Source organism: Electrona antarctica, assembly GCF_951216825.1.
Source record: "Electrona antarctica genome assembly, chromosome: 14".
Taxonomy (NCBI): domain Eukaryota; kingdom Metazoa; phylum Chordata; class Actinopteri; order Myctophiformes; family Myctophidae; genus Electrona; species Electrona antarctica.
The window spans coordinates 47307295-47330373 of record NC_136795.1 but is presented as its reverse complement, the minus strand read 5'-3'; the positions used below and the strand labels follow the sequence as shown (position 1 = coordinate 47330373).

The 23079-nt window shown below is 43.7% G+C and overlaps 1 protein-coding gene across 3 annotated transcripts; it reads right to left on the bottom strand.

The window, feature by feature from the left end:
• Nucleotides 1-4313: 4313 nt before the first annotated feature.
• narfl (nuclear prelamin A recognition factor-like) lies at nucleotides 4314-22684 on the bottom strand. 3 transcript variants are annotated; one of them, XM_079519514.1, is made up of 12 exons: nucleotides 22613-22684; nucleotides 21847-21939; nucleotides 20578-20721; nucleotides 18314-18449; nucleotides 16832-16966; nucleotides 15996-16114; nucleotides 15126-15255; nucleotides 13947-14019; nucleotides 12344-12452; nucleotides 12265-12293; nucleotides 10493-10650; nucleotides 4314-8060 (listed from the first exon to the last, which is right to left on the bottom strand). In XM_079519514.1, the coding sequence occupies exons 1-12, from the start codon at nucleotides 22676-22678 to the stop codon at nucleotides 7819-7821; spliced, it is 1434 nt and encodes a 477-aa protein (XP_079375640.1). In that variant the 5' UTR covers nucleotides 22679-22684; the 3' UTR covers nucleotides 4314-7818. The 3 variants fall into 3 exon arrangements, with proteins under 3 accessions (XP_079375640.1, XP_079375641.1, XP_079375639.1); XM_079519515.1 differs by lacking the exon at nucleotides 12265-12293 and adding an exon at nucleotides 12006-12034; XM_079519513.1 differs by lacking the exon at nucleotides 12265-12293 and having other exon boundaries at nucleotides 12315-12452.
• Nucleotides 22685-23079: the final 395 nt, after the last annotated feature.

Sequence of the window (23079 nt, the reverse complement as noted above, 5' to 3'; positions counted from 1 at the left end):
TTCAGTACGACTGACTGACTGAAAGAGTTTAGTTTGGTTGCGTTTTCTCAGATATCACAGGACAAGGAAATGGGAGGTTATTATTGGTTTTGTGTGTGTGTGTGCGCATGGGGGGGGGGGGGGGGGGGGGGGGGGGAGGATCCAGTGATCCACTGGTAAAAGAAATGTTGCCACCCTGTTGAAACATGAGTCAGTACTTTTCGTTGTCTGTTCCGTCTATGAAAACACACACACACACACACTCTAAACGGGCCAATGGCAGCTCACACCACTAAACTCCGCCCCTGCACAAACCCACATTGTATCGACGTCATTCATAGTCGCGCGCATGCGTGCATGTGTGACGTCTTTGGGCTTGTTTTTCTGTAAAGTTCCTTGTAGTCCGGCAGTCGAGGTTGACGGGTGAGAAATTTGCATGCGTGCGTGCGTTGCTGACCCGCTTTCGGTATTGGGAATTTTCTTTATAGGGGTTTCTTGGTGACCCTACCATTAACATCCTATGGCAGACAAAAATGTCAAACTTTCCTTTTGCTTTAAGTAGCATGTGACATGTCAAACTAGGGGGATTCATGATTCTGAATCCATTCCAAGCATTAGTTTTGCACAAAATACACTCCTTGGGCTAAAAACAAGCCATAGCCACTTGCGCAAATGTCCTGACCTCATCACATTTTGTGCTGACCTCGTCACATTTGTCATGACGCCTATGGCCGTCAAAGTTTGGAAAGTTTGACATTTTTGACAAATATAGATAATTCTGGGCGTCCTTGACATGAAATATTGAGAACCACTGATATAGAAACATGAGGTTTTCCAGAAAACTGTCATGATTTCGAAGACATTTTGTTTAATTTCGACGTCAGAGCTAAATGGGTGAACAAAGAAACGCCACTCACACCACCTTGAACTTGTCTCTTGTCTCTGAACTTGACCCTGAGCGAGAGAGAAATAAGCAACCAGGTCTACCAAAACAATGAACCTATGAATGAGTCTTAGGCCTCATTCACACGTACCAAACACCAATCAAGCAAATGTTTGGTCGTTTTTTTGGGCCACCACAATGCTTTTCCAATGGGAGTCACATGGTTTGATCAAACATTTGTGTTTGATTGCTGGTGGTGTTCTGCCCCTCCCCCCTCATCAAACAAAAAATGTTTGGTCAAACCACGTGACTCCCATTGGAAAAGCATTGTGGTGGCCCAAAAAAAACAAAGAAACGACCACACATTTGCTTGATTGGTGTTTGGTACGTGTGAATGAGGCCTTAAGCGTCTAAGCGACACAGCTGCAGCTAATCGGATGAATAATGGGTGTCGTTAGATTCAGGTGTGTCACAGAGCCCTGGGTGTTGCGTCAGTGCGCCGAGAAGAACGTCCGAGAATAGCAGACCTACAAGCGCCGTCGTGCCAAGCTCAGTCTTATTTATCCTGCCATCATTTGACCCTGCTCCTCAGCTGGACAACAAACTACATACAGGACCCTTTATAAGCTGCTCTGTCCTGAAAGCACTTTGTCCACTCCTCATTAGCCTCGATACCCAGGCTTTTTAGGGCAACCAGACTATTGTTATTGTAAATTTGGATATTTTGCCGCATACTACTCCTCCCACAGTTTTTGCCGCACACTCGAGCCATAATATGTCAAATCGACTGGCTTCATCGGGAATCGTGTGCTTGCTCATTGCTAAGAGATCCGTTGTATAGTTTAATTGATATTAATTAATTAGTTCTCCATAGACTTATAATGGGGAAATCGAAGACTACATTAAAAAAAAAAAAAAAATCCTTGGAGACCGTAAGCGCCATATTTACAAGACTTGGGGGGAGGTTCATAATAATTATGAAAATTAATTGAAAAATAATTACATCAGTCGGCCTCATGGTGGCGTTATAACATCCCACTTTGCGTTTTTCCCTATAACTCTTGAACCGTAAGTCGTAAAATCAAATTTTATTTTTCCATGGATTCCTTGGGTCATGATGCATTTCCACATATAGGCCACGCCCATTTTCGCCAGGGAAAAAACTCCTGCAAATTTGAATTTTCTCCAAAACACACTTTTGGCTCCTCCTCCTATACAGATTTTGTCCAAATCTCACAAAAATCGGCACACATGATCTCCGGACCTATCCGATTAAAACACCAACTGCAGAATTTTACTAGTGCGTATCGTCCGGCCGTAATTGTCGTCCGAAGATAGTAGGAGGGGCCTATTTTACAAAATATGCCATAAATCACGAACGGAATGTCCAATCCATCCCAAATTTGAATCATATTTCGCGGGTGGTTCAATCAACCAAGTTCCAAAAGCAATTCCATTTTCATCCATAGAGGGTGCCGCAAATGCCAAAAATGTAACCGTATGGTGCAAAAACATTTTTGGGGGATAAAATTACTTACGCATGATCGCATAGCCTCGGTCCCAGGCTCACTTAACTGCGAAAAAGAAGAGCCTGGTCACAACCTAGGACAAATAAGCTATCTAAGGCAGGACTTCCGCCGTGTAACCCCCCCCCCCCCCCGGAAGTTAACGTTTTCTGACCAATCGCAGCGTTGTGTTCCCGAAAATGTATTCCCGCTGAAATGATCATTGGGTGGGGACTAGTAAACACAGCAGCACCGCGTGACGTAGTTATCTTACACGCAACACTTCCGCCACTTCCGCTGATAGTCTTTTCAGCGTAGGTCTTGGCCAGGGTGATGATCGCAGGGGTGACGCGACATTGTAATTGGCTGGCAATATTAGTGGGAGGGGCATATGTAAGCCACTGCGGCAACCGCAATTTTTTAAAATTGCGACCTTTCTAGTTTCGTCTGCTCTCATTGACCCAGAGTGATGGCATGACACTGTGCAAAAACCAACACGCTATAGTGCAATGTTTCCTCTATTACATGTTCTAGTAAGGGCATTTTATCATGTATTTGACCAATCTGGGAACTAAATCGTTACCAAGACATTTCTTCACCATAATATGTGACAAAAACACCCATTGGGCTAAATTCGGCCATATCCACTTCATCACCTCATCACATTTTGTGATGACGACTATGGCTGTTTTCCTTCCCAAGGAGTGTTTTTTTTGTGCAAAACTAATGCTTGGAATGGATTCAGAATCATGAAAACCCCCTAGTTTCATATGTCACATGCTACTTAAAGAATGATGACATTTGGACTTGGATTTTTTTTTGGCCTTATATAGGATGTGAATGGTATGGTCACAATAACTGTTATTAGACACCTTTAGAAACTCATTGGTGACTATTCCACACCAGCCTACTACTACTACTACTAATGCCATGGAGTTGCACAATTCACTGCTGGAACTCTGTATGTAATGTCTGAGTTGTTTTATTTATTTATTTATTTGAACTAAAACTAGATTAAGATTATGTATTTTTTCCGAACAGCCTGTTATTGGATAACCTGACTCTGCCAGATGGAACAGAAGCTTGCTTCACGATCACATTTGTTTCAACTTGTGAACCAATACCGCCCCCATCTGGCAGAGTCAGGTTATAATTAGTTATTGGATGTCTTGAATGCTCTTTTGCCTGTTTATGAAATATGGTCTGTAGATGGCAGATCTACAAGTACAGAACAAGCTCACAATGCGTTGAGTTTGTAGATCTGCTATTTGATGCTAGTTTTTTTGGGTCCGATACCGATAGGTCCAGTACCGATACTGATCTTGTGAAATGTTGCAAATTATGTCAAAACCCACGTCAAAACTGTTCCTGTGTGTGTGTGGGGGGAGGAAGGGGAGAATGTTTAGGCCTGTCACAAAAATGCAAAATGATGTTATACTATATATCTGATTGACATTTATACCACTTAAATGGTGTAAGATCAGTTTCTCCAGATAGGGTAAATGCCGATTACCGATCGGAGTGAATATTGGCCGATATGGCCGATCACAGAGTGTGTATGATTTTTTTTACAAAACAAAAAGTTAACATTTGGGCACATTTATAGTTTTCCCGATTGTTTGCTCACTTACTGCCACTAATTAAAGCTGCTGTTTTGATGTACTTTTGCAATACAGATGACATTTGCAATGCAGTGTGACCTGATATAGGCCTACTGCATGTTCTGTAAATGTACAATAAAGCTATCTGAAGACTAGTGTCGACTGACAGTAGCTTCATGTGAATGTGAGGAAAGGTACATTGAAATTATGTCCGAGCATAAATCCTGCGTTAATTGCATAACGCAAGTGAATATCCAACAATAAAAAAAGTCTCGCTCTGCAACCTCACGTGACATCACAGGTTGATTACACAAAAAAAAAAAACTGTCCACAGTTTAGTAACATGGAAAATACATTGAATAATTTATTCATAAATAACACTGGAATGATCATATTATATATTCAGCGGTGTACTGTTAAAAACAAATCCAGGTGAAAAATTGTACAAATGGATTCTATTAACATGTCATTGCATTTTTCATAAATCCGCTACGGCATTCTATTCATAATTGAAAAGCATAATAATAATCAACCATAGTTTAGTATGGTTTACATTGTGCGTATTTAGCATGTAAAACTGATATAAATGATAAAGAATATAGTATATAAATTTTTTTGGCAACTGTCAAGGTCCGTGGAAAAGGCTGTTGTCACACATGGTCTCTCAAGACAAACTGTTTCTTTCACAATCTCTGAATACTACAGAGAGTCTGTCAGACAACAAACACGAAAATGTATTTATATATTTTTAAATTGAAGTTTCTGCTAGTCTTAACCCTGTAACACCCAGCGTTGCAATAATAAAACATATTTTAATGAATTATTTCTTTATGTTCTTTTTTCACCTAAACGTCGTCATTGATGTTCATTGCAATGCCATTGGTCATGATATTTGCATATAAATACCCCCCACAGAGGCTGAAATTCACACAAATTAAAAATCTCTGGACTTTTTCTTCAACAATTTTTAACCTATGACCCTGATAAAAGTAAGTAAAATAACATGGTTTTTGTGATCATTAGAATGTCTAGAACATGTTTTATTTATTATATTGTGAAAAATATCGCCCAAATGTAAATTATTCATTTATTATTATTTTAATAATTATTATAAATGTGCATAAAACTTGCAAAAAACTTTTTTTTCTTTTTACATAATTTCCTCTGATAAGTCCTAGTAGTAAAAAGTAGTAAGGTTGAAATCTATTTTTTGCAAGTAGAAATTAATCTGGGTGTTACAGGGTTAAGACTAATTTAGTAGGACTTATTAACTTGACTGCAAAGCTTAAACAGAAGTAGGGAAATTATGTGGCATCCCGTTTTATTTTCTACTCATTTTCAGAGCGTCTAAAATATAGACCGTTAGGCGGAAGTGTTTGCAGGACATTGTGGGAGTCAACAGTCTGGTCTTGAGAGACAATCACACAAAATCTGTGACCCAACAAGAGACCACCTCACCTTTTTTGAAAATAAACAACTCTCACGGTCACTTTCTCTCAAAACATCTCGTCAGAGAGAGAAACAATTTGGACGGTTTTGTAGTAACAAAAATATATCGCATATATACCGCATATATTCTTCAGTGTTTTGAACATAAAACGCTCTCGGTTGAGCGAAGCAGTGGTTCTCAAAGTGGCGTCCGTGGACCTCTAGGCTCCAGCTAGAAATTATTGATTTGGACACTTGCATGTCTGTAACTAATGCAATCAAATGGACCGGTAATTGGTATAATGTTGCATACCAAACTGGGGAGGTCCAGTTTGATAGACAGCACTGTAATGAAGGCTGTGAGAAAGCTCTCCTCTCCTTCTCTCCTTCTCTCCTAGGGTTGGGATCCTTTAGGATTTGAACGATTCCGATTCCCTTTAACGATTCCTAAAGTATAGGCCTATCTCACAGCATTTCCCCGGCCCCTTTTGGGGCTAGTGGTGTTATTTTTTTTGCGGTCCATAGGCTTCCATGTTAAAAGAGGTATTATCACAAGCCACAAACTAACGTTTTGTAAAGGTAAGGTTTATTCTACTTATTTGAGTTGTTATACCATTGTGTTTTCTTCATATTATTATCGGTCTTTGACATTTTAACATTAGGAAATGTACTTAGATTCTCCAGAGAAAAAAAGTGTAAATGCCTAATGTTAAATGACACCACTATCTACCGGAAGTGGGCGTGGAAAGGGGGCTGTGAGATAGGCCTATTCCTGTATACTGTACCTCACTGGTTCTCAAAGCGAGGTTCAGGGTGGTGCATTGCTCTCTGCTGTTACTTGGGGGGGGGGGGGGGGGGGGGGGTTGTTCCAAATGGCCTCTTACGGGTCTGTAACTCAAGAGTGTATATCTCAGAGTCACGGTGATCCTTGAAATTAAAATAAATCAAAAAACGTTCGAGAACCACCCGGTGTTGTAATTGTATAGCTTGACGAGAAGTCCACTGTATGCACATGGCTCTGACGGTGTGTCGGTGTGATTTAACCCATTTCGGGTGGGAACCCCTTTTGGTGTTTTAACCCATTTAGGCCTGACGTCGAAATAAAATAAAAAGTCTTCTGAAAGAATATATATTCAAAGATTTGTGCCGCATTTTCACGATTTTTCAAAAATAGCAGACCTACAAGCTCGTAGCGCGCCACTCGGTGGCGCGCTATGAGCTTGTAGATCTGCTATTTTTCAATAGCTAAAGCATAACATAATGCTAACACCAAAAGGGGTTCCCGGGGGTTCCCGCATTATGTTATACTTTAGCTACTTAAAAATAGCAGATCTACAGGTCTGCTATTTTAGAAAAATTGTGAAAATGCGGCACAAATCTTTGAATATATATATTCTTTCAGAAGACTTTTTTTTAATTTTCGACCTCAGGCCTAAATGGGTAAAAAAAACTATTAAAAATGTGATAATGGAAACCGATTCCAGGTCCCCATCAATGTCCGGACCAAGCCTGGGGGCACCATTCAATTTCGGGTTCATGAACCCGGTCGGGAGCGGATGATATCGCTATACGTCATGTTGTAGTATTGTTTTGTAGTCATACAATCTTCCCGGAACTTCCTTTTTCCCTCAAACCGATTTTTCTCAATAAAAGCTACAGGCTATAACGAGAGCTTTTATTGTTATTCTTCCGGTTTTTAGAGGAAAAGGAAGTTCCGTTTGATTGTTCCTGCCTGTTGACTACAAAACAACACTACAACATGACGTAAAACGATATCATCCGCTCCCGACCGGATCATACGGCACTTTTGGAACAGAGACCAGGCTTTCCTCCGAGGTGGAAAGCCTGGCAGCAGCGGATTCACCCGTTATCACTGTATTAAATAGACAAAATCAACCGTTATCAGGACGTTGGAATACGGCCACTATGGCCATACTGGCATACTAGACATTGTGGTGTCACGTGTCATTTCCAACTCTATTGTCGGCGCATGGAAACTAGGGGCTACTAATATATAGTATTCTCTGCCTATCGGGACGTAACTCGGACGGCGCTGAGTCGGGTCTGGTGGCCTTCGCAACCCTCGGCACGGCGACTCGCTCGGCTAGCGCCTCGCTCGGCGGTGCCTCACGTGGCTCAAGGCCACCACACACGGCGCGCCTCCGTCATTGACATCAGTGACACAAAAATACCATTATCACCCGTCACAATAGGTGATAATGACATACTGAAACAGTGAGTATGTGGAAAATGTCCATACTGGGCCCATTGCATGGTCCTGATGACGGTTGATTTCGCATATTCTATGTACTGAAACAGTCGAATGGGGTGAGCCTGGTGAGGCGAGGTTAGTCGGGACCCCAAACCCCGGTCCTCCTCTACCACTGAAGACAGTGATCGACAGGGACCCTTCTCTAGACGACTACCACTTGGCGGTGAGCCCGTTGGTCATCTTCTCCACGGCGTGGTAGCGCGTGTGCAGCAGATGCCTGGCCTTGTCCTCGCCCACGCCGCGGAGCCACGAGCCGTACAGCTCCGCCACGCGCTCGTCCTCCTCGGGCGCCAGGGGCCGCTCGGCCCGGTACAGCCGCTCCACTTCCTGGATCAGGTCCTTGCCGTTCTGATCGGCCGACGGCTTCACCTGTCCGCCGCCGTTCACCATGCCTGATGGGGGATTTATAAAGCAAAAAGGGTTGAGGTGGTGGGCACTTGTTTCACATACTAGTGCTGTAAAGCCTTTGTGTGCATAGGTACACGTTAAGTAAGACGCGCGAACGTGGGAGGCGAACGCAGCTCGTAAATTGCAACAATTAGAATAAATTACGTACTTTTTTTTTTAAAGTTCTTTTTTTTCCCTTTAAGTACGTTTCTTTTTGTGCGTGTGTGTTTTTTTTTTGTGTTTTTTAGCAGGTTACTGTCTAGCGTGGTGTCAGTGTATAGGCGGCAGGCCACCGGGAAATGTCCGGGCATGCTGCCATTCTGCCATCATGACCATTTCACTGTACCTGTATCAGTGAGTGACAAATAAACCCTCTTCTATCTTCAATCCTTTTGCCAGCATCATTCTTGTGAGAGCAACAAAGGGTTGTGTAGTATAGTTTAGTAGAGCGGGCGGTATAGTTTCTGCCATCTGCACGCTGGTTGTGGCTGAATTTTTGTCCCAGTCCAGCCCTGTCTGGTGGCGGGCGGGTGGTGTCACAGCGTGACACAGACAGTTCTGCCTGGGTTACATAGTAATCGCTCATTGCGTTCACAATCATGCATAGGTATATGTATGGTGGACCTTTGATTACTCGTGTCGTTTTGCATGCCTGGTATTCATGGCAAAAAAATATGTCTGATGGCTCCACACATATATTTGAATGCCATCAATTCACCCTTTGTCAAGTCCCGCCCGTGGTTGTTCCCCTCTTCGCACCGATTGGTTGCCGTTTCGTGGTTGGACAAAAATCCTCTCTCAATCCACTACCATTGAAATAACATGTTGCTTCGTATTGATATTCTGTGCATTCAATTAAGCAATATTACACTCGAGGGTGTGGTTTAACGTGATTATTGCCATGACAGTGATGCGGTGAGGAACGAGACGATGAAGTGGCAATAATTACGTTTAAACCACACCCTCGAGTGTAATATTTCAATTATACAACAGTTACCCTTAAAACTAAGAAAATTGCTGAAAAAAGTATTTTTCTTTTAATGACAGATGTAGTCACTACGACCACAAATGTCCCAAGAAACTAGCTAGCCTAGCCACCGAGTTTGCTAGCGCTCTGGGAGAACAGAGCAGCTGAATTATTTGTTTTTATTAGGTGGTGAATGGTGCTGGTTTAATCCACGGCTAGAAGGCTGTTTCAACCAATCAGATTGCTTCCTCGAAACGACCTGTCGTATAATTGTTATTTTAAACTTGGTGTCAGTAAAAAGGAACATCACAGGTGCAGCACGGTATCATGTTTGTTTTTAGTTTTTTCCAAAAATGATGTTTTAGCAAATTCAACATAAAAAAGGTGGAACGAGGGCGGAACAAGGCAGAAAGAGCCTGCTGGTTAGTCAGTCAGGGACCAATCAGAAGGCTGACAAAGGGTGAATTGAGCGTCGCAGTCCCGCCTCCTACCCTGGACCAGGAAATGAAACCCAATGCATTTTCCTCATAGACATTTCTTAAAGTATTTATTTAAAGACGGGTTACGCTGCGGACAAAGCCAACTCGAGTCGTGACAACACAAACAATATTTTGGACCAAACAAATAATTAGAAAGAAGAAAAAAACGGCAGGTTACAACACTTTTTTTGTTGTTTTTCTTCTTTGTAATTATTTGTTTGGTCCAAAATATTGTTTGTGTTGTCATGAGTTGTCACGACTCGAGTTGGCTTTGTCCGCGGCGTAACCGTCTTTAAATAAATACTTTAAGAAATGTCTATGAGGAAAATGCATTGGGTTTCATTTCCTGGTCCATGGTAGGAGGCGGGACTGCGACGCTCTATTCCTGTACATTGGCCTTTTTCCACTCAAATCTTTCACACCAAATCTCTTCGCCAAAAATAGCCGATCAGAACAAGTTTTGAACGGCGAAATAAAACCACATGGAAGCAGAATTTTGTGAATTATTTTTGAAGCACTGACTTAGGTGGTTTGATTTGAGATCTGGAAACTTGATTTATACGTATTTAGTCGTACAACATTGTCGCTCTGAAAATATCCGATCTATAATCTATGTTTTCACGTCACTACCACAGCAACAAATGCAGATTAAGTCAAAGATTCTGATCCGATGACATGCAATGATCAGTGTGAATCAGTGTGTTAGATCCCAATAAGGCCGTATTTGTATTATGAGTTATGGATTAACCCATTCTTGGCGGGAACCCCTTTTGGTGTTTGAAGCATTTATGTTATACTTTAGCTATTTTTGAAAAAATCGTGAGAATGTGGCGCAAATCTTTGAATATATATTCTTTCAGAGCGAATGTTTTTAACTCAAAACTTTGTTTCTGGAGTGTCCCTGGAACAACATATTTTCAGATGGGGGTCGGCGGCCAAATACAGATAATTCTGGGGGTCCTTCACATGAAAAAGGTATTGTTGTCCTCACCTGAGGGACAGGCCATGACCTCTACAAAGTGGTAGGGCGACTTGCCCCTCTTCAGCTTGAGCACCAGGTTCTGGATGTTACGGAAGCCGTACGCCGCCGCAAAGCGCAGCAGCACCTCTCCGTCTCGCTCCAGGGTCACTTCCTGGAAGTCTTTGTTCCTGCGGGAGGAGGAAGAAAAGCAGAAATGCCAAAAGCAAATCTCTCTCGTTACTCATATGCGTAACCTACGCGTAATTCGGCAGAAATAGCCGATCTACAAGCTCACAACGGGGTGCGACGGCCGACACATTGTGAGCTTTGGTGCACAGGGAAGTCTCTAGTCTCGACCCCTTCCCTCATCAGCTAAGTATATCAGGTTTAACCCATTTTGGGCGGGAACCCCTTTGTGTTTTAAGCATTGAAGCTATTGAAAAATGCTGACCTGAGCTATTGAAAAATAGCAGATCTACTACTGCTCGTAGCGCGCCACCGAGTGTCGCGCTACGAGCTTGTAGGTCTGCTATTTTTGAAAAATCGTGAAAATGTGGCACAAATCTTTGAATATATATTCTTTCACAGCTAACTTGTTAACTCAAACCTTTGCTTCTGCTGGTCCCTGGAACAACATATTTTCAGATGAGGGTCGGCATTTTTGAGGGTCCTTGACATGAAATATTGAGCACCACTGATACAGAAACACAGGTATTTCAGAAAACGGTCAGGATTTAGAAGATTTTTTTTATTTATTTCGACGTCAGGCCTAAATGGTGGTTAACCGACCGCCAGAATGTGTTTCTCGTTGGTTCGTCTCTAGGCCAAAGTTTATGAACTTGATCAAGTTAATACAAATAAAACAGCCCATCCTGAACACAGGATAAAAACAACTGTTTGCCTTTCCTTGTCAGCAACACCTGTGCTTGATGACAGCCAGGGTTAAATACCTGTAACCCTGGCGACCATGGCCTTTACAAACTGGGCAGACTTAGGTCGCATTCATACCTAATACTTCGGTAGACTCAATGCGAATGGGCGGAGAAGTTGGGATTCTTGCATATTTGCTGCGGTTTTGCCTTCACACATCATCCGCAGCAATTGGAAACGCAGAAGGGAACTTCATCAATGTGTTCCATAATCCATTCATAAACTACACAGTGAAATCTATAATGTTAAAATAATACTGTTACTAGGACGTAACATTAGGGTAACATGTGTCGGGGACTAGACGTCTCTCTCTCTCACTCACTCTTGTGTGCACATGCGCGTGTGTGTGTGCACACACTGCTCTTCTGGGCATGTGGAGGCACAGCGCAGACAGCAGCACAAAATTAATCCGACCCCCGTTTACATACAAGTTTATCGCCATGAAGAACGTTCCCACTCCCTCCCCACACAGTGACAGCAAGTTTTGCGATTGGAAGCGAAGCGAAACCCCCATTCTTTGGTCGGAGTAGAATGCGGTTCTTTGATGCGCATTTAGGATTCGAATGAGCCTTCACACCTGCCAAACGAAGCGCACTTTCTGACAAACTTATACTTGGCGGTCTTGTAGGTCAGCTCCTGGACCTCCAGTCCAAACACAGACTTAGGGCCGATTCATACTCCTATTTTAGAGCCGAATAAAAGTCGGTTCGGCTCTGTAGAGCCTACAATGTGACGTCATTTGAGGTTCGGGGGGGCGGGTACCGTCCTAAAGTCGGCTCTTCGGTGCTAATGAAATTTTCTGACGAGCCGAAATCATTTCGGCACTACAGCGCCGAAACAGCGGTAAAATAGGAGTATGAATCGGCCCTAACTTGACGGTCTTGTAGGTCAGCTCCCGGACCTCCAGTCCAAACACACTTACTTGACGGTCTTGTAGGTGAGCTCCCGGACCTCCAGTCCAAACAGCTCCTTGGCAGCGTGGGTGAAGACGTGGTGGAGGTAGCCCCCCGAGCTGCTGCCCGCGTGGCTCAGCAGCTCGTCACCACACATGTTGCTGAAGCTGGGGGAACATTGGAGAAGAACAGCAGCCATGATGTTTAGCCGTCGTCTGTACCAGTGTTGTTTTTGGCAGCAAATTTTGGTTTTAGTCATAATCTCTTGAACAGTTTTCATTTAGTTCTAGTTACATTTTAGTCACCCGGAATGTGTTAGTCTAGTTTTAGTCGACTACATGTCATAAGATTTTAGTCGACTAAATCTGCAGTTGACGCGCTGCGACACGTTGTGGGCTTGTAGATCGGCTATTTTCAGCATGCAACTAATTGTAAAATGTATTATAGTGGATCTCTTGTCCACAGTCCTAACATTTTAGGCTAGTTTTTATTTGTTGACGAAACTGTCAGTATATTTAGTTTTAGTCATCACAGCTTAGTTTTTATTTAGTTTCCATTTAGTTTTTGTCAGTGGATAAAGGTAGTCGGCGGACATTTTTCGTCTTAGTCGAGGAAAACAACACTGAACAGCAGTCATGTTTACATGATGTTAGCCCCATGTCTGTACCCCACCTGTGACCTCTCCCCCTCAAGAGACCCAAGCTTTTTTGCTTTGTATAGAGCGTCGCAGTCCCGCCCCCTACCAGGGCCCAGGAAATGATTCCCCGTTCATTTTCCCCATAGACATTTCAAAAAGTATTTATTTAAAGACCTTTTAAGCGTCGTACAAAGCCAACTCTTGTCGTGACAAATCATAACAAACACAATTTTCCGGGCCAAACAAATAATTAGAAAGAAGAAGAAAACGGCAGCTTACAACACTTTTTTGTTGTTTTTCTTCTTTGTAATTATTTGTTTGGTCCAAAATATTTGTGTTTGTTGTCATGATTTGTCACGACTCGAGTTGGCTTTGTGTTTTTAGTCACCTGGAATGTTTTAGTGTTAGTCTAGTTTTAGTTGATTTAGTCAAACCAAATGTATTTTGGTGGTCCTTGATGACTGTTTTTTTCACATGCTGAAAATAGGAGATCTACAAGCCCACAAGCTTGTAGATCGGCTATTTTCAGCATGCAACCAAGTGTAAAATGACTAATACTGGATCTCTTGTCCACTAGTCCACTCCCTTCCTAACATAGTCTAGTTTTTATTTGTTGACGAAATTGTCAATATATTTAGTTTTAGTCTTCATATTAGTTTTTATTCAGTTTGCCAGGGGAAAAAGGTAGTCGACGAACATTTTTTGTCATAGAATAACACTGCTTGTAGAATCTGCTATTTTTGAAAAATCGTGAAAATGTGGCGCAAATCTTTGAATATATATATTCTTTCAGAGCGTTTTAAACTCAAGTTTTTGCCCCTGGAACAACATATTTTCAGATGGGGGTCGGCGGCCAATTACATATAATTCTGGGGGTCCTTGACATGAAAATGTTTGAGCACCACTGACATAGAAACATGGGTTTTTTCAAGAATAGGATTTAGAAGTCATTTGTAGAATCGTCCTTGGGTCAAAATGGGCTTAAATGAATGCCAAACAAAAAGGTTGGGACACATAAACTTACATCTCGTCGAGCGGCACCGGCTCCACGTCCATAAGAGATGTCGTCTTCTCCTCCAGTAACGTCAGAATCTCACCTTGAAAAGGCCGACGCAAGAAAGATTTGGATTTTTGGAACGTTTTGGGATGAAATATGGGTAATTTTTAGGAGTTCTCTCTTGCACAATGTTTTCAGCGCCTGGCGGCGACGCTGGTCGGGAGCTTACCTATGTTCCCCAGGTTCTATGTTCCCCAGGTTCTATGTTCCCCAGGTTCTATGTTCCCCAAGTTCTATGTTCCCCAGGTTCTATGTTCTCCAGGTTATATGTCCCCCGGGTTCTATGGTCCCCGGGTTCTATGTTCCCTAGGTTCTATGTTCCCCATGTTCTATGTTCCCCAGGTTCTATGTTCCCCATGTTCTATGTTCCCCAGGTTCTATGTTCCCCAGGTTCTATGTCCCCCGGGTTCTATGTTCCCCAGGTTCTATGTTCTCCAGGTTATATGTCCCCCGGGTTCTATGGTCCCCAGGTTCTATGTTCCCCAGGTTCTATGTTCCCCAGGTTCTATGTTCCCCAAGTTCTATGTTCCCCACCATGCAAAAAAGGTTCTTTGTTCCCCACTTAGAATAAACCTAAACCTAAACCAGAAACCCAACCTAGTAATTTGAGTAATTCTAGACTAGCAAGTATTTTAGCAACTTAGTCTTACTCTTTGAACAATCCATTGAACTTTAGGCCTGCCTATAGGCTACTTAAACTATAAACTATAAACTAAAAATGAACACTGGCATAAAATAAACTAAAACATAATTGCTCAGACTCAGGCTCATTGCTCAGACATTCTTTGTTCTGTACAATTGTAGTACAAAACACTGAAGTCCTTAACCCATTTTGTGCGGGAACCCCTTTTGGTGTTAGCATTATGTTATGCTTTAGCTATTGAAAAATAGCAGATCTACAAGCTCATAGCGCGCCACCGAGTGGCGCGCTATGAGTCTGTTATTTTTGAAAAATTGTAAAAATGCAGCACAAATCTTTGAATATATATTCTTTCAGAGCGAACGTTTTTTTTTATTTCGACGTCAGGCCTAAATGGGTACCTAACGCTAACCCTAAGGTAAGTGGGGAACATAGAACCTGGGGAACATAGAACCTGGGGAACATAGGGATGACCCCCCGCTGGGAGACCTTCCCCTTCCCTTTACCTGAGGTGATGACACAGTCCACCTCGCGCGTCTCCTCTTCCTCCAGGTAGAAGTCTGGCCTGGAGGCTTCCAGCTTCTTGTCGTAGCAGGGCATCACCGTCACGTGGTAGATCTGCTCTGGATTCAACCCCTTGGACCACAACACAAACACAAGGTTTACAAGCTCATCGTAATGACCTGCTCTGGATTCAACCCCTGGGACCACAACACAAACACAAGGTTTACAAGCTCATCATAATGATCTGCTCTGGATTCAACCCCTGGGACCACAACACAAACACAAGGTTTACAAGCTCATCATAATGATCTGCTCTGGATTCAACCCCTTGGACCACAACACAAACACAAGGTTTACAAGCTCATCATAATGATCTGCTCTGGATTCAACCCCTGGGACCACAACACAAACACAAGGTTTACAAGCTCACCATCCACCTTTCAAACACACTCAGGGTCACACTAGGTATTTAAGTTTAACCCATTTTGGGGGCGGGAACCCCTTTTGGTGTTTTTAAGCATTGTGTTGTACTTTAGCTGTTGAAAAATAGCAGATCTACAAGCTTGTAGCGTGGCACTAGGTGCTGCTACAAGCAGAGCAGGTCTGCTGCTCGGGGGGGGGGGGGGGGGGGGGGGGTCCCGTCCCTGGAACAACATATTTTCAGATGGGGGTCGGCGGCCAAATACATTTTGCGGGTCCTGCATGGACATGAAAAACTTTGAGAACGACTGACATAGGGGTTTTTCAGAAAACTGTCAGGATTTAGAAGGCATTTGTAGAATCGTCCTCAGGTCTAAATGGGTTTTAAACTGTGGCATAATGGGGTCCCCTGACATCTCGCGTCGACATCTTTCACACCTGCGTTCCTATACCTGCTGCGTAGCGAAGTAGTCTTTGACCAGCGAGCCCATCATCTGCTGAGGGGAGCGGGTGGAGCTGATATAAGGAAGGATGAGGTCACCATGGGTCTTCTCGGCGTAGCAGATCCAACCTTGAAAACACAACGGTTACGTGCACACACACGCAAACACGGTTCATAAAAAAAACGTGCGCTACAGTTATATAAATTGTTATACCTCAAACACATTTCTGACTTCTTCTGTCTTGTTGTGATGATGTCCTTTATCTGTGATGTCCTTTTATCTTTTTTTTTATCCCACAATTTTGTAACCCATTTTTCACCCCTGTGTCAATTATCTAATGTGATCCTGGGCTCTATACACACCCTCCGCCAACCTGGGTGGGGCAGCGGACTGACCTCATGCTTCCTTCTATGCATGAGGAGTCCAAGCTGCTTCTTTTCACCCGACAGGGGGGAAGTTTCCCTGGTTGGACGTATAGCGCGTGGAAGGAACACGTTATTCCAACCAGTTCCTTTCCCCTCCATCAGGCACCCGGCTGGCCAGGGGGAGGCAGTTTAGAGACCAGGATTACTGCATGTTTTTTGTGTGGGTACCTACCCTATAGGGGACACGGGGAGAACATGCAAACTACACACAGAAAGGCCCTTTCGCCAACCCCGCCTCGGGTATGGGTACTGATGACGCGGAGGAGGGAACACGCCGCACAGCACCCACAGCGTCCCCAGCGGGAATCGAACCCAGGACCTTCTAGCTGTGAGGCGACAGCACTACCAACTGTGCCACCTTGCCCCCCATGTGTGATAGTCCTGTATCTAACTAGTTTACCCGGTTGATGTGGTAAGTACCTGGGCAGGCGGACGTCAACATGGGCAGGGCCTTCTTGTCCTGCTCCTTGCGCTGGAAGCGCTGGACGAACTCCCTCTGGCTCTCCAGCAGGCTGAAGGTGCGACTGAAACCCGTGTCAAACACGTGGTGAACCCCTGGAACACAGGAGTGTGTCGTTAGTGAACCCCTTGAACACAGGAGTGTCTCGTTAGTGAACCCCTAGAACAGGAGTGTCTCGTTAAACCAACCGCCATCGTTATGCCTTTATACAGCAAAAGCATCAAAGCGTTTGTGTGACGTTTCGAAACCATTACAAAATGTGTCGGCTACACGTCTTTTATCAGCGTGAAAAGAAATGGGAAATATTCATTGTGTTAGCCATGTTTAATTATGAAAAGAATGACAAAAACGTCAAACGTCTGAATCTGCGGATCTGTAGTGTTGTCTTAAAACCAAATTAAATTAAAAAAAAACTTGACTAGCACAAATGTTATTGAATAGAAAGCGATACGTATTTTGCCGTTATGCCGTTTTATTTCGAACATAAGCTAAAATGATGTACTGTAGTCGGGTAAAGAGGGTACATGTACTGGGGGTAGGGCATTAAGCAACTAGTCGACTAGTTTACTAGTCGACTAGTAAATCCACTAGTCGACAAAAAAAAAGGTTTTTTTTTTTTTTTCGGTTTTGTAGGCCTCAATATCAGGTAGATTATAGTTATAGTCACCAATGTACACAGTTTTTAAATGTACAAATATTTATTTCCAAAAAAAAAATAGTTTTTTTTTCCAAACATAAAAGGTGGTTTAACAACTAGGCAACTAGTCAACTAGTAAAAATGACTAGAAGTGAATGCCCTAACTGGGGGCGGCTGTGGCTCAGGCGGTAGAGCAGGTCGGAGGTTCGAATCCCGGCTCCTCCTGTCCACATGTCGAAGTGTCCGTGGGCAAGACACTGAACCCTACACCAGGGGTTCTCAACCCGTGGGTCGCGACCCCTTGGGGGGTCGCCAAATTAGTTTGGGGGGTCCCCAAATTATTTTTAAAAACATTTTTTTTCTTCAAGATTTTTCAAAAATAGCAGACCTACAAGCTCATAGCGCGCCACTCGGTGGCGCGCTATGAGCTTGTAGATCTGCTATTTTTCAATAGCTAAATTATAACATAATGCTTAAAACACCAAAAGGGGTTCCCGCCCAAAATGGGTTAAGGTTATTGTAGCAGTCAATTTATATTGGGGGTCGGGAGGGGGCGGGGCGGGGGTCCCGAGACATTGCCAAAGCATTTCCGGGGGGCCCCGGCCAAAAAGGTTGAGAACCCCTGCCCTACACTGCCTCCAATGAGTCAGTCGGCGTGAGCTCGCCACCGTTGGTGTGTGAATGTGGGAAGTGAGGACGCTGGCGTCGACTGTTCGCCGCTTCACCTCCCTATGTATGAATGAATGAACGCTTTGAGCACTTGGAAAAGCGCTATAAAAATGCAATTCATTATTACTATACCCACCCAGGCCTTTGAGGAAAGAGGCCAGCCTCCGGGCCGTCTCACTGCTGCTCAGGCCGTAGTGAGCGGCCAGCGAGGCTCTGGACTGTGGAGACAGAGACACCACCACCACCTTCTTCTGCTCCAAGGCCACGGCCAGCTGCACAAAAAAAATAAACCAGTGTTGTTTTAGTTTAGACAGTTTTTGGTTTAGACTAGTCATTGGTTAGACCAGTCATTATTCCTACAACTACAACCTATCTCAAACCCTCACCCTAACCCTAGCCTCCCACAGGGCAGCACGGGTGCAGTACTTAGTTTAGACAGTTTTTGATTTAGACTAGTCATTGGTTAGACCAGTCATTAGTCCTACAACTACAACCTATCTCAAACCCTCACCCTAAACCTAACCTCCCACGGGGCAGCACACCTAAACCTACTGTAAGCTTAACCCATGTCAAAAACAACACTGCATCCATGCAACTTCAACCTCAAAAGAAATGCGTTGTGGATCAGCTATTGTTCTTTTCTTTTTTTTTTATCCCACAATGTTTGTAACCCAGTGTCACGCTCAGAGCAGCTATTTTTGAGCATTCTTTAAAAAGTTAAAGCGACGTGCCCAAAATAGAGATGCCAGGTTGTAAGTGGTTACTAATCAGGACACGTTAGGCTGCATAACACCGCCTAAACCAATGTCAAAGATTAGAAGTAAAACAATGGCCTCTATATATATATATAACTTTTTCACGTCTAGGACCCCCATCTGAAAAGATATGCCAGGGACCCCCCCCCCCCCCCCCCCCCCCCCCCCCCCCCCCCCCCCCCCCCCCCCCCCCCCCCCCCCCCCCATAAGAGAATATTTGTACGCCTCTAGCAGTGACTCTCAACCCATTTAATTTCAAGGACCCCCCCAGTTTGACATGCATCAGTCTACGGACCCCCCATTTAATGGCATTTCTATCTCTGGGACCCCCAATTCATATTGTAAAATCAAAGTTAATTTAACTCCGAGAGTGTACAAATGGAACCAAATGGGGTCCATTCGGTTCCATCTGTACACTCAGTTACACACCAGTGGTTACCACCATCGGTGTGTGAATGTGGGAAGTGAGGACGCTGGCGTCGACTGTTCGCCACTTCACCTCCCAATGTTTGAATGAATGAACCATTTAATTGTAAAGCGCTTTGAGTAAGCACGTAGTTCATAGAAAAGCGCTATAAAAATGCAATCCATTATTATTATTATTATTATTATTATTATAAGGGTCCATTTGATTCCAACACTATCATTTAGCTGGGGACCCCCCTGGAACTCCATCAAGGACCCCACTTTTGGAACCACTGCTGTAGATGATGTGTATTTACTGTATTGTGACTACCGTGTTGTTGAGCAGCACTTTGAGGACCTCCTACCGTGTTGTTGAGCAGCACTTTGAGGACCTCCTACCGTGTTGAGCAGCACTTTGAGGACCTCCTACCGTGTTGTTGAGCAGCACTTTGAGGACCTCCTACCGTGTTGAGCAGCACTTTGAGGACCTCCTACCGTGTTGTTGAGCAGCACTTTGAGGACCTCCTACCGTGTTGAGCAGCACTTTGAGGACCTCCTACCGTGTTGTTGAGCAGCACTTTGAGGACCTCCTACCGTGTTGCTGAGCAGCACTTTGAGGACCTTCTACCGTGTTGCTGAGCAGCACTTTGAGGATCTCCTACCGTGTTGCTGAGCAGCACTTTGAGGACCTTCTACCGTGTTGCTGAGCAGCACTTTGAGGACCTCCTACCGTGTTGTTGAGCAGCACTTTGAGGACCTCCTACCTTGTTGTTGAGCAGCACTTTGAGGATCTCCTACCTTGTTGTTGAGCAGCACTTTGAGGATCTCCTACCTTGTTGTTGAGCAGCACTTTGAGGATCTCCTACCTTGTTGTTGAGCAGCACTTTGAGGATCTCCTACCTTGTTGTTGAGCAGCACTTTGAGGATCTCCTACCTTGTTGTTGAGCAGCACTTTGAGGATCTCCTACCGTGTTGTTGAGCAGCACTTTGAGGATCTCCTACCGTGTTGTTGAGCAGCACTTTGAGGACCTCCTACCGTGTTGCTGAGCAGCACTTTGAGGACCTCCTACCGTGTTGCTGAGCAGCACTTTGAGGATCTCCTACCTTGTTGTTGAGCAGCACTTTGAGGATCTCCTACCTTGTTGTTGAGCAGCACTTTGAGGATCTCCTACCTTGTTGTTGAGCAGCACTTTGAGGATCTCCTACCTTGTTGTTGAGCAGCACTTTGAGGATCTCCTACCTTGTTGTTGAGCAGCACTTTGAGGATCTCCTCGTGGCTCTGCTGGGCGATGAGGACGCTCTCTGCCGAGGTGACGCAGCCGCTGCAGGCCAGGCAGTCGTTCAGCGTGATCTTTGCTTTCTCCAGCTTCTGCTTGGTGCCGTCCTATACGGAGTACACACAGCAACACGATGAGTCACACTTATACACAAAAATAGCCGATCTGCAGCCCGCATGCATGAGCTTGTAGAGGAGCTATTTTTGGAGAACAGAAACAACACCCCCGATCGGGAAAAATGTATACATATTTACACAAACAGTTGCTGAGATTGAGCAGGCGTGCATGCACGAGAGAGGAGTTATGTGTGTGAGGAGCTGATCACAGATAGAGGGAAAGTGTTATATTTGGCCTATTATTTATGCTATATATTATTGACCGCGTCTGTGTCAGTCTCACAGTCAAAGCAGCAGTGCGCAGGAGAGAGAGAGAGAGAGAGAGAGAGAGAGAGAGAGAGAGAGAGAGAGAGAGAGAGAGAGAGAGAGAGAGAGAGAGAGAGAGAGAGAGAGAGAGAGAGAGAGAGAGGGGTGCTGCGTGTTAAAAAATAAATAGGCTACTCGTTCGCGCGTTGCATCCATTTCCAATAATGCCCGCCTGTGTGAATCACTTACTTTGTGCTTGCTGCTCGTTTTCAGAAGAATTAATCCAAGGTTTGTCATATTATGGTTTAAAGTAGGCATAAACTTTAGCTGGTCAGTCAGTGTGTGCAGACTCCGAGAGAGAAGCAGCACTGCTCTGCTGATTAAATTGATATGACCTAGATATGTCATATGCGCATCTGACTGGCAAGATAATTAGTTATTTGGCAACACCTGTGTGAAATACCAGAATAAGCTTTTTATTTTTTTTGGTGGCCATCTACATGTGTACTACAGCGTTTTCTTGAAAGCGGAGCAGTTTACCGGTCTCGTGTATACAGCATTATGCTGTATACACGAGACCGGTAAACTGCTCCGCTTATAATTAACATAACCGCAATGTAGACGCAGGAAAGTTTTATATCGTTCACAAACTTGCACGGGGAACAGCCCGAAATGACCTCGTGTAGAAGGCACCTAATACTCAGGTGTCTGTGCACGTTCTGGATACATTGAGCCTTGCCTACGCACTTGTATCAGAGCCTATCAGGTGTGATAAGACTATGTTGCCTAAACATTGTTAAAATAAAATGTCTTGGGTGAAATCAATGATTCTTTAGGTACATGTTAAAGACCATGGCTGCTCGCACCCACCTGTTCGACTTGGAAATAGCTTCCATCTTCTATCTGAATCTTGGCCACAGATTTTCCAGCTTTCTTCTCTAGTTTAACAGGTTTAACACATTCCTACAATGAAAACACACATCACGCACGCACACGACATTTAGGTTTGACCACAGATTCATGGTTTTACAGATGTTTCACTGATCATGACATTGATGACATAATATGTTATGATACTGACGTTAGAGCTTTAAGACCTAACGTTTCATCATGTTGATTTGGTTTATTTGACATGCAATGAAGCCACAACGTTACATCAGTTCGTAGATCCTTGTGGTTGCTTGTGGTTCCTCTCACAAGCAACATAAGTTGATAAGTTAAACTTTACAATACAAAATAAATGACGGTAACAAACACAGTTATCCTAGACGGGGTTCTGGGGGGAGGGGGTCTTGTGGGGGCATCCAAATGAGGATCGCTTCATTAAGAGTTTTTTTCTGCCATTTTCTTAAAATGTAGGCGCATCTCTTTAGCCTATTATTGGGGTCCTTGGCCTAATACATAAAGTAACAATGAATGGGAGTCCTTGACATGAAAATGTTTAAGTACCACAGCTCTTTATATAAAAGTTACTCAACATAAAAGCTAACGCAATCTGGCAATCTCTAGACTAGATATTTTAGCGACATTTTACTGTAACGTTACTGAATTAAGATGACAGTTGTCTCTGAAGAAGACCGACGTGTTAATAAACATGATTCAATGTAATAACAGATTATAATTGTTCTGTGATGACCTGAGAGGGGGTGATGAAATCATCCAGGTCAGTCAGTTGCAACACACTGCTGAAGCGCGACGCCATGTTCAGCAGCACAGCACTGCCGCAAAGTGTCACGCCCTGTTTTGTTTACTCTTGTGTCGTGAAACCACAGCCGCAAACCATGCTGCAAAACACGTTCGTTTGATTGATTGAGGTATTTATTTAACAGTTTGCAGAATGGGTACATGACCTGATGAAGATCGGATAGATCGAAACGTTGTCATTTTCAATAAAGAACGTCTTGCTTATACCCATGGTGTGCGGGCTCCATCCATATCCTACTAGAATGGGTACATTTCACATGAAAGCACAACTCAATACAAAGACTGTTACTGTGGACATTTGGACAACACACTGATAAAGCATTACACTTGTTAAAGGACCACTTCACCACTTTTCAACCGAACTTCATATAGGCCTAAGTCCTCACTAATAATCATGAT